This window comes from Oryctolagus cuniculus, chromosome 1 (genome assembly GCF_964237555.1).
Source record: "Oryctolagus cuniculus chromosome 1, mOryCun1.1, whole genome shotgun sequence".
NCBI classification, from domain to species: domain Eukaryota; kingdom Metazoa; phylum Chordata; class Mammalia; order Lagomorpha; family Leporidae; genus Oryctolagus; species Oryctolagus cuniculus.
In genome coordinates, this window is record NC_091432.1 from 144,478,318 (window position 1) to 144,490,935 (window position 12,618).

The 12,618-nt window shown below is 42.2% G+C and overlaps 1 protein-coding gene across 1 annotated transcript in view; it reads right to left on the reverse strand.

Annotated features, from left to right (window-relative positions):
• NAA35 (N-alpha-acetyltransferase 35, NatC auxiliary subunit) overlaps positions 1 to 12,618 on the reverse strand; it is an 82,999-nt gene that overhangs the window by 22,901 nt on the left and 47,480 nt on the right. Inside the window, exons 12-13 of the mRNA XM_002708297.5 lie at positions 6,875 to 7,053; positions 1,325 to 1,384 (exon numbers count right to left, since the gene is read on the reverse strand). Of these exons, the coding sequence (XP_002708343.1) occupies positions 1,325 to 1,384; positions 6,875 to 7,053 (239 nt within the window). The remainder of the gene's footprint in view (positions 1 to 1,324; positions 1,385 to 6,874; positions 7,054 to 12,618) is intronic.

A 12,618-nucleotide genomic window follows, 5' to 3' on the forward strand; every position in this document is an offset into this window, starting at 1 on the left:
GTAATCTGCAAGTTTCACTTTCTAAGAATGTGCCAAAATGTTTGCAAACATCCCACCATCAATGCATTCTCAATAGCACCTGTCAGATTTTTTAATTTTTAAATAATTTATATAAATTTAATTTGTATTCTAATATTAACCATTCTGAATATCTTCATATTCAATTTCAAATCTTCTGCCCATTTTAAAAATTGACTTGCTTTTTCTTTTTTTCTTTTTTTTGACAGGCAGAGTGGACAACGAGAGAGACAGAGAGAAAGGTCTTCCTTTGCCGTTGGTTTATTCTCAATGGCTGCCGCGGCCGGTGCACCGCGCCGATCTGATGGCAGGAGCCAGGTGCTTCTCCTGGTCTCCCATGGGGTGCAGGGCCCAAGCACTTGGGCCATCCTCCACTACACTCCCTGGCCACAGCAGAGAGCTGGCCTGGAAGAGGGGCAACCGGGACAGAATCCGGCGCCCCGACCGGGACTAGAACCCGGTGTGCTGGCACCCCAAGGCAAGGCGGAGGATTAGCCTAGTGAGCTGCAGCGCTGGCCTTTTCCTTTTTTAATGATTTGCACTTGGTGTTATAACTCAGAGTTCTCTGCCTCCCCAGCTTACAAGATTTCCTCTCCTTTTCTCTTCTGAAAGACCTCCAGTTTTGTTTTTCGTAATTATATTCAGGATGCTGAGTCCATTTTTGTCATGTGCCTATCCAACCATCTCTGGATCATTTGCTGAACACTATCATTTCTCCACTGATTGGCCTCTGGACCCTTGTCAAACATCAATCAACCACAGATCAAAAAATTCCTGCTATGATTTTGACTGACTTGGTTTGTGTCTGTAGATGCTATAAATATATAACATATCTGTATAAGTATTATATAAACTGTATAAATTTATACAATAAATTGTATAAATATTATATAAATAAAAGCCTAAGTAAAGTAAGCTTTTGTTGGATCCTACAGCTTCTGATACATTTTCATTTTCTTTCAGTTTAAAATAACTTAATTTTCCTCTAGACTTTATCTTTTACCCATGAGTTATTTAAAAGTATACTGTTTAATTTTCAAATATGGAGATTTTTTCCACATCTCTTGTTGATGACTATAATTCTAACATGCTCAGAAAGACTTTGCATTTTAATTATTTTATTAAGGTTTGCTTTATGGTATAGGATATGATCCTAATGAAAACACTAAGTCAATACTTCAAATAAAAAATATAACACTAACTGTAGAATAGCCTGAAAGACATCTACTTTTGTTCTAGCAATCAATAAAACAGCATCAATGCACATACAACTTAATGAGATATTTTGACACTGAATGAAACTTACTTGTAACAGAGATCTTGAAAGAACACACGGTGATTGTTCACTAAATTCACAGAAAAAATCCTATTATATACATGGAGAAAAAACATTAATAGATTAAATAGAAGCTGAAAATGTTTGCATACAGAGTGTAATTCTTACTGGACCTCCTAGGAATTATATACTACCGGAGTTAAAACGTGACAGCTAAATGTCCTTCTCTAGGAATTATCCAACTGCATCAAAAAGGCCCTGGGTAATTTAAGAGCCTAAAATATTTTTTTAAAAAGCTGAGCAATAATAGAATTGCATAGACACCAGTATTATATTAAATTCATACACTAGGAAAATATCAATAATTTACTAAGCAATGGCAGAACTTTAGTTCCTACTTTATAAAAAATAAATACCAAGTAACCAGAACAACTGGATTTGTGTTACTGATTGTTGATAATTTTAGGGAAAGAACAGAAGATAGAGGCTTCCATACAGATGGGGGAAAATGAGAAAACCCATGACAACGTTTAGATCTGTAGACTGTAGGACAGCAGTTATTTATCATGTTCCTATGTCTCTGCATCTTCCAAACGTTAGAATTAGTAAAAATGTCTGTATTTTAATATTTGGGTCTGTTAAGGGATAGGTATCTGGGCCTAGGAAGACCCAAGGCAGGGTTGCAGCTAACAACTGAGAGAATACAAGAAACAGAACTTGTGGCCTCCTCTCCCCAGGTGACAGTCTCCTAGACAGGAGCCCTTCTTCCCAGTGAGCCCGCTCCTGTGCATCAAGATGCTGCCAAGCACAGCACTCATCTCATACTCAGCTGTTACTCAAGGAACTGCAGCCCACCTTTACTTAGTATACACTAAGTTGATCTTCTGTATATAAAGATAATTAAAAATGAATCTTAATGAAGAATGGGATGGGAGAGGGAATAGGAGATGGGACGGTTTGTGGGTTGGAGGGTGGTTATGGGGGGAAAAACCACTATAATCCAAAAGTTGCACTTTCGAAATTTATATTAAAAAAAAAAAAAAAAAGAAAGAAAGAAACTGCACCCCTGCTGGCCCTCCCACGCTAAACCTGAGACATTCCTATCTCGTGGTTAGCTCCTACAAGGACAGGGGAGGACTGGGAAGGGGGAGTGAAAGGAAGAGGGATGGAGGTACAAAGAACTGGGAAGGGAAGATGCTCATTTAAGCGTCATTCCTTCTGATAATCATCTCAAGACTCACCTTGTCTTCATTTTGAAGTGCCAACCACCATGCTTCAAACCCTCTCCTCTTTCAGAGTAAACAACACTATGCTTTTACTTATACGTACTATTTTCCTAACCACTTACCCCAGACCCTTTAATGGGTTTTCTTTTTAAATATGGATGTTCCTTGTCTGCCGCCCACCCACCTCCCTCCCCTTTAAGATTTTATTTATTTGAGAGGTAGAGTTACAGAGAGAGGGAGAGACAGAGAGAAAGGTCTTCTATCCTCTGCTTCATCTCCCAGTTGGCTGCAGATCTGAAGCCAGGAGATTCTTCCAGGTCTCCCAGGTGGGTTCAGGGGCCCAAGGACTTCATTTCCCAGGCACATTAGCAGGGTATTGGATGGGAAGTGGAGCAGCTGGGTCTCAAATGGACGCCCGAATGGGACGCCGCTGCCACAGGCAGAGGCTTAGTCTACTACACCACAGAGCCGGCCCGTTTCTCTTTCTGTAGTTATTCTCCATACTCATGATCCAAGTTTAAATGGCTGTTCACCCAAATCCTATCAAGTTCTTCTGGCCAACTCACTCCTTTTCTCACAATTAACTTTTAAGTCATGCCCATCCTCCTCAAACTCCTAACTCAACATGCAGCCATGGCTCGACTCACAACACCCTCCTTACTGGCCTTACAGTCTGTGGTCACTTTGCTCATACTCTCAGAAGGTATTTCTCCTACTTTTTCTTTATCAAAAACCCTACTCATTCCTCAAAACTCAGAACAAATTCCAACTCTCACATTATACTCCCTTATTCCAATTCACATTGATCCCCTTTTCTAAAATCTTGTTGCATCTGTAGACCACTTAGGGTGTTAGTTTTATCTCTCCAACTCGAAGGGATAAGTCAGAAACATGGACCCTGTCACAATTTGTTAACACTATTCCCAAATAAGCTCAAATGTCATTTCATACTTCCTCAGTAAATCTTCAAACAATATCCATTATACCCTTTTATATACAACCCAGTTGTAAAGTATTAATCTGTTCCAATTATTGTACATAAGAATTTCAAAATGTGACCATTTTGATACCTGTGAAAGCTTGTATAGGTGACACCTGTCAAAAGTAAACCCAAAAGGGGAACACTGTAGTGCAGCAAGCTAAGCTGCCACTTGGGATGCCTACATCCTTTCCTGGGGTGCCCGGTTCTGGTCCTGGAACTTCACATTCCTGAGCCAGATTCTGGTAATGCACCTAGGAGCAGCCAGATGATGGTCTAAATATTTGGATTCCTGCCACCTGAGGGAGACCCAGATGGAGTTCCTAACTTCAGCCTTAGCCCAGTCCCAGTTGTTGCTGGCATTTGGGCAGAGAACCAGCAGATTGAAGTTCTCACTCCCTGTCACTCTGCCTTTCAAATAAAGAAACAGCTTTTAAAAAAAAGTATACTCAAAACAGCACTCAGTGAACTTAAGATCAAGAGTTTTACTGGAGGCTGAACTAGGAAAGCAGTGGATCACAAAGCAGCAGGGACAACTACGAAAACAGATCAAACTCAGAAAAGTAACAAAGAGTCAATAGTCAAAAACTGTAAAGACCCAAATAGCTAAGAAGTTACTACAGAGCAGGTAGAAAGAAGATTAATCACAAAGAAGTTCAGTAATTAATTAAAAAAAAAAATGAGAATCTACTATACACAGGCAAGCAAAATAGATTCAAGACATCCACCCCAAGAAAACTTTCATGCAAAAGGACTTATTAATACTAACAGCTTCAGATATGTTCCGTGTTTTGCAGAAGGCTAAACAGAGGATAAGGAAAGCCAGGAAGACAGAAATACTTAACTGGCAATGGGTGGGAAAGATCCGACAGCTCTATCTTGTTCCCTTTTCCCTAGATAACAAATTAAAGAAGCCCTTTAATGTGCTCATATAAACAAACAACGTGGTACCAGAACACCAAAGCCTCAGCCTTCCTGTGCATGAGACAGAAGTTGTGACCGCTGTGGGTCACAGGCAGAAAGGACTGCCAGTTAAAATCCTGCTCCTGCGAAGGCTGCCATCATCACCCTCCCTCTCTCCATCTTAAACCTGCTGGGATGAAGCAACAACATATAGACAATTGAATTCTTTATAAAGAAGTCCTACAGGCCTGGCATTGTGGCGTAGCAGGTTAAGCCACTGCCTGCAATGCTGGCATCCCATATAGGCACTGGTTCGAGTCCTGGCTCCTCCACTTCTGATCCACTTCCTGCTAATGTGCCTGGGAAAGCAGCAGATGGTCCAAGTGTGTGGGTCCCTTCATGCACGTGGAGACCTGGATAAAGCCCCTGGCTTCCATTTGGCCCAGCCCTGGCCATTGCACCAATTTGGGGAGTGAACCAGTGGAAGAATGATCTCACTGTCTCAACCTCTCTTTCTGTAACTCTGCTTTTCAAATAAATAAATCTTTAAGAAAAAGGGAAGGAGGGGGGAAGGGAGTGGAAGAGAAGAAGGAGGGGGAGGGGGAGGGGGAGAGGGAGAGGGAGAGAGAGAGAGAGAAAGAAACATATCCACCAGCTTGCTGAAAAACATGCAGAAGATCACTGAGAATGCCTCAGCTACCTACCATGGTTGGACCCAATGTGAAGTCCCTGTGAATGAGCCACTGTCTCCTCAGAGTGCTTGATGAAAATAACTGACACAGTGACAGAACTATCAGGAGCCCACAAAGACCCAAATCAGATCTGTCCCTCCTTTTATTTAAAAGTCAGTCCACTTTTTATTAAGAACAGAAGAATAGAAATGGTCAAACAACAAAATACACTAAGAACATACCCTGGGGTATATAAGTCTTTGAATGCAAATTATACATATTTCCACCCAACAGTTAAGATCAGCAAAAGTAAATGCAACAGGGAGAATAAGAAAATCTCTAATTCTAGATATGCCACTAGAGTGATCCAATTTGGTTAAAACCTTTGGTGTATTCAGCCGTAAAAGGACTATAAAATGAACTGGCCTATGCTTCTATGACCTTTCCTACCTTTAGAATTCTATGATTATTATTATAGATTAAGGGCAAACTTCTATAAAAGAAAGTAAACACAACAGAAGGTAATAAAGGCACAACCAGTGAAAGTTTCCCCAAAGAAAGATGACTCAAGTTGGACTTTAATGACAAAGAATTAATGGAAGCACAAATAAGGCATTTCAAGAAAAAACAAAAACTAAAGCACAAATCCTTCTTAACCATCAACTATCTCTCAAAGACTGCTGCTTAATACTAGGAATAGAAACTAGGTATTTTGTGATCTCAAGGAATACAGGTACAGTGGCAACCTGAAACCAAAAAGGAATCCTTCAGACAGAATGACATAGCCTTAGGAATTATGCTAAGCTTGCAAGATAACAATCAATGCCTATCTACACAGTAACACCTTACTGTGCCCTAAGATGACTGATGATTTTATCAATCAAAAAGTTCCATCCCTAAACATTTTAATATTCCCCAAACAAACCTGATTTTCCTACACTGCAACCCACAGAAGATGATCAATTCAAAATGCAGTAGCTTAAAAACATGCATACCTTTTTTAGGAATTTATCTTAAGGTGGAGGGAAGTACATGACAAAGATTTACCTACAAGCTTGTTCACCTCGTACTGTTTATGATACTGACTGAAATGTAACTTACTATGAATGAACTGAAAATACAGGCAAAGCATGGCAGACCATATAAAACCACTAAGATAATGTAGAAACACGTATATATGACAACATAAAAAAATGTCCATGATAGAGATGAGCGGTTTAAAAAACAGGTTACTAAACATGACACCATTTTATTATATAAAAATACACATATATCTAGGTACACATGTATGTGTATGGGGGCTTCAAAGAATTAATTCAGAAACAGAATTAGAGAAATACAAATTTCCCAGTTTTAAAGCTCCATTCTCTGTGTGTATGCATGTATGTAAGCATACACAGATATACACATACCCATTTATATAAAAGGTTCTGAAGACCAGATCTAGGGATCAAACACCATTCTTAAAACTTGGATTAATCATCTAACTTTGCTAAACTTTGGCTTCTTAGCCTCCAAAATGGGTAAGATAAAATCCTTATGAAGATTAGATAGGATGTGTGTACGAGGGTACTTCAAAAAGTTCATAGAAAAATGAAACTTTAAAATTTATTTTGGTGCAAACCATTTTTAAATGAGTATGTATGCAATGCACTTAATCCTCCAGCTCTCACAGAAAACCGGTAAGAAGCATTATTTATCCTTGAGACAGCCAGTCTCCAAACACTGATCCCAGTTTCTTAAAACATGATGAACTCTGTTACTAAACCAAAGTTACACTCCAGAAAAGACTTATACTTACCAAGATACAATGTAAGTTTGTTAAATTCACAACTTCACAGACAGTTTTTATTCTATCTATTAATCTTGCAAAATAGTTGACCATTTCTTCCCTTTTAATTATTTTTGCATATCGAGGGAAGGTGGGCGGTAGTAACCTCTGGTTAACAAGGGGCTCAAAACCCATCATAATTGGATGATCTAAAAAGAAAAAACAGTAAGTGTGTCAATGTTTCTCTGAATGTTAAATCACAAATGCTATTACACATACACAGAGTCCTCCAAACAGACTTTACAGTTAATATAAATCTCTAGTACACATTTTTCTCAAGGAGATAAGCAAATGTAATGACCTAAAAGCACAGCTCCTCCTATATGATGATGGCAGAGAGGGCTTTCTGTAGCCAAGAAAAGGAACTCCAAAACAACAAAATAAGAGAGAGTCAACAGGGGCTGGCACTGTGGCGTAGCAGGTAAAGCCACTACCTACAGTGTCAGCATCTCAAAAGGCCACCAGTTCAAGTCCCAGTTAATCCACTTCTGATCCAGTTCCCTGCTATGGCCTGGGAAAGTAGCAGACGATGGCCCAAGTGCTCCTGACTTCAGTTCAGCCTAGCTCTGGCAGCCTCAGTCATTTGAGGAGTGAACTAGCAGATGAAAGATCTCTCTTTGCCTCTCTAGCTTTCAAATAAATAAATCTTAAAAAAATAGGGTCAATATATTTTTTCATATGAAATGCTCCATTAACCATGAGATTATGAAGAAACATCAAATGGGAAAATAATACAGGCCTCTCCTCCCCTCAGTACTGAACATTATGACTGATTCAAGTTTAGCTATACCATAATCCAGAACAGCAGAGCCACCTCAAGCCCTCAGTGAGTCCAGAATGCATTGGGCACTGAGATGTAATCACAGAAATCACTAAAATCCTTAGCCTACATGTGGTGGAATGAGAAGGCCATGCCAAATAGGCTGCTGGCAACAGAAACTGCCTGACAACGGAGCCTGACAACAGGCTATGATTGGATGGCTTCAGAAACCACATGGCAACAGAACCTGCCTGGCAACAGGTTGTGATTGGATGGCTTTGGAAACCACATGACAACAGATTATGGTTAAGGCATAGACCACCCCTTGACTGGATTGGCTGCCTTGGCTATATAAGCTGCTGTAGCAACTGAAATAAACGAGTGTGCGCTGCTCGCCTCTGGCCTGCTTTCACCCTACTCCCGGGGTCTGTGTGGTGACTCCGCGCCTTTTGCCCCCACCACGCTCCTCCTCTCAGAACTAATCCACAGCAACACCTACAATCTTCCTTCTTAGTTCCAAAACTGCAATTTCTAACTGCATAATGGACATTTATACCTTGGAATCGCACATCATCTCAGAAGGCAAACATCCAAAAACTATCTGTGCCTTTCCCTCAACATCTGTTTTCCCCCTTTATTCCCTTTGTAAAATGATTCATTATCCTGACATATGCCTTAGCCAGAAACTGTCCCTTCTCACTGCTTCATCAGTGAGTTTTACTGAATCTGTCCTCCTCCCCAATTCTTACTGCCACTGAATAGCCTGACTGCACTGCTCGTGCCTTCATTAGATTTTTTTTTTTTTGACAGGCAGAGTGGACAGTGAGAGAGACAGAAAGATCTTCCTTTGCCGTTGGTTCACCCTCCAATGGCTGCCGCAGCCGGCGCACCGCACTGATCCAAAGGCAGGAGCCAGGCGCTTCTCATGGTCTCCCATGGGGTGCAGGGCCCAAGCACTTGGGCCACCCTCCACTGCACTCCCGGGCCACAGCAGAGAGCTGGCCTGGAAGAGGAGCAACCGGGACAGAATCCGGCGCCCTGACCAGGACTAGAACCTAGTATGCCAGCACCGCAGGTGGAGGATTAGCCTATTGAGCCGCAGCACCGGCCCATTAAATTCTATACATCGCCAGTTCAACTGTTTCATTTAATACACAGTACTTACGCTTTGGTAGGGCACTGGAAGGTGTTTTACAAATTCTTGCCACTCCTATGGAAGAAAACTTGCTCTCCAACAGAAAACTATGCAATGTCAGATTGATTCTTTGGGAGTTATTTTACAAATCTGGGGTCAGTGCTGTGGCTCACTTGGCTAATCTTCCACCTGCCGAGCCGGCATCCCACTTGGGCGCTGGGTTCTAGTCCCGGCTGCTCCTCTTCCAGTCCAACTCTCTGCTGTGGTCCGGGAAGGCACTGCAGGATGGCCCAAGTGCTTGGGCCCTGCACCTGCATGGGAGACCAGGAGGAAGCACCTGGCTCCTGGCTTCGGACTGGTGTAGCTCTGGCCGTAGTGGCCATTTGGGGGGTGAACTGACGGAGGGGAGACCTTTCTCTCTGTCTCCTCTCCCTGCCTGGTACAGACTTGTTGACTTATTTTCTATGCTATAAAACAGAAAATGAGAAAGTTTTTTTCCTCATCTGTACTTTATTTCAACATTCACTCACTGCATATAAATTCAGCAGTTATGGCCAGCGCCATGGCTCATTTGGTTAATTCTCTGCCTGCGGCGCCAGCATCTCATGTGGGCGCCAGGTTCTAGTCCCAGTTGCTCCTCTTCCAGTCCAGCTCTCTGCTGTGGCCCAGGAGGGCAGTGGGGGATGGCCCAAGTGCTTGGGCCCTGCACCCACATGGGAGACTGGGATGGGGCACCTGGCTCCTGGCGTAGCTCTGGCCATGGCGGCCATTTTGGGGGGTGAACCGACGGAAGGGGGACCTTTCTCTCTCTCTCTCTAAAACTCTACATGTTAAAGATAAAAAAAATCATAAATTTAGCAGTTAAGACATCGCGTGGAATGCCTGCATCCCATACAGCAGTGCCTGGGTTCAAATCCTGGGTTCTTTCACAGAGGGACCAGGTGATGACTGAACCAGTGGGTCCCACCAATGCTCCCTGCCACCTGTGTGAAAGGTCCAAAATAAGCTCCCAGTTTCCAGTTTCAGCCCAGCAGTCACGGGTGTTGTAGGCACCTGAACAGCAAACCAGCAAATGGGAAATCAGTATCTCTCTCTCTGCCTTTCAATAAGGCAATAATTTTTAAAACTTGTGGCATAGCGTGTTTAAGCCACTGTTTGTAATAAGAGCATCCCATATGGGTTCTAGTTTAGGTCACAGCTGCTCCACTTCCGATCCAGCTCTCTGCTAATGCACCTGGGAAAGCAGGTACTTGGGCCCCTGCATCCTTAGGGGAGATGAAGCTCCTGCCTTTGGCCCGGCCCAGCAGTTGTGGTTGCAGCCATTTGGGCAGTAAAGCAGAGGATAGAAGACCTACCTGTGTGTGTGTGTGTGTGTGTGTATACATGCAAACGCGAATCTCTAATCCTGCCTTTCAAATAAATAAATGAATCTTTAAAAAAAATTCACTTGAACCAATTACATTTTATTAACTCATTATGTCCCATTGTCCTATACACAGGACACCTATGAAGACTTAAATTCAACAATAAATATACCACTTATGGTAATTTTGAAATAAATATCAGGTCACTGGAACATTGCAGAATTGAAAACTTGGAACGTAATGGGTTAATGAGTTAAACAAAATCCTTAGTGCATACTCATTTCTATATCTAAGAGTCATGGTCTTATCATTTTCTGAAAATCTCCCTATTCCCTAAGCACCATAAGCTATACACAACCACAGTGACTCAGAAACATCATTGGCTCTTTTATACCTCCTTACTTTTATATAAACTATTTTCTCTACCTGTAAAACCCACCCCTTATTCTTAGCCTGACAGACCTGACACAACATGAATGTTCTCTCCTCCTTGGTCTTCCCACAGGAGTTGGGACAAACACAATGCCACCACCTGGGTGGCTTATGTCACATGCCCGTCAGAGCTCTTCTGAAAGTAGGAACCAGTTTCTGTCTCAAACACCCAAATATCTGTGTTTATCCTCATAATCTGACGCACTGGATACATGTCTGTTGAACAAGACATGCAGCACGTTCAAAATTAAAGGCTGGGCCGGTGCTGTGGTGTCGTAGGCTAAACCACTACCTGCAGTGCCAGCGACCCATATGGGTGGTGGTTTGAGTCCCAGCTGCTATTCTCATCAAGCTCTCTGCTACAACCTGGGAAAGCAGTGGAAGTTGGCTCCCTGCACCCACACGGCAGAACTGGAAGAAGCTACTGGTTCCTGGCTTCAAATTGGTCCAGCTCCAGCTGATGCAGCTACTGGGGGAGTGAACCAGTGGATGGAAGACACCTTTCTCTCCCCTGTCCCTCCCTCCCTCCATCTCTCTCTCTCTGCCTCTAATTCTGCCTTTCCATTAAATAAGTAAATCTTTTTTTTTAAAAAAAAACTAAAGATTGCTACCACCATAACAGAATTTTAATTTCTGATTAGTAATATCAATATTATTAATAATTGGTAACACTTTCTACTACTAATGTAAAAGTAGTAGTGACAATACAACAACAAGCTTTGTTACTATTCCAACATAAATTTGGGCTTTAATTGTAAATGCACAAAAATCCAGATATTAAATAGTACATTACCTTTATTTTCTCTCAAAGTTTTTTAACATGTTAATGTGCATGTTAGAATTCTACAATTATTAACTAAGAATATTCTTTTTTTTTTTTTTTTTTTGACAGGCAGGATAGTGAGAGAGACAGAGAGAAAGGTCTTCCTTTTGCCGTTGGTTCACCCTCCAATGGCCGCCACGGCTGGCGTGCTGCGGCCGGCACACCGCGCTGATCCGAAGGCAGGAGCCAGGTGCTTCTCCTGGTCTCCCATGGGGTGCAGGGCCCAAGCACTTGGGCCACCCTCCACTGCACTCCCAGGCCACAGCAGAGAGCTGGCCTGGAAGAGGGGCAACCGGGACAGAATCCGGCGCCCCGACCGGGACTAGAACCCGGTGTGCCGGCGCCGCTAGGTGGAGGATTAGCCTATTGAGCCGCGGCACCAACCATTCTTTTCTTAAAAAGGCCCTTCACAAGTGTAAGACTGAATGGGTAACAGTCACTCAAGAAAATCTATGTTACCAGGGAAGGAAGAACATATTAATGGGAAAGGGAAAACAAACACAATATGGCTTACACTATGTTTGTTTTTACACAAATAAAAGGCATAATGTAAAACAACATTACCTTCTAAAACTAACTCAGCTGTCTTGCACTCTGTACATTCCTGAGCTCTTCTCACTGATGCCAGTGGCAGCCCTAACTGTGAAAAATCAATTACTCATCTAGACCCTGCCAAAAATCCCTAGGCAAGGCCCCTGTTGAGAAAAACTGGTTCAGACATAAATAATAAGCAATGATGATTTGGTGTAGAAAAGCCCACGATGTTACAGGAGCATTTAATTCACGGAAAATTTACAAGATTTTCTAGAATAAGAAGGCCTAAGTGAAGACCTAAATGACAAGCAATCAAAGGACAAAATATTAGGACAAAGATCTCCAAGCAAATCAAAGGCTGAGGGGACAGAGAACGTGCTGCTTTTTCCTTAGGAAGCTACCGTTTTCCAAGTCCTCCCTTCTCTAAACTCAGGAAGTTAAAAATAGATGCATATAAATAGACTGGGGACAAAGTTTCCACGCACAAACTCAGAAGACACTGGATACTCCTTCCCATTCTCTGCATATGTATAAAATGTTTCCCTGCCTTTTTCTTTTCTTTTTTTTCTTTTTTTTTTGACAGGCAGAGTGGACAGTGAGAGAGAGAGACAGAGAGAAAGGTCTTCCTTTGCCGTTGGTTCACCCTCCAATGGCCGCTGCGGCCGG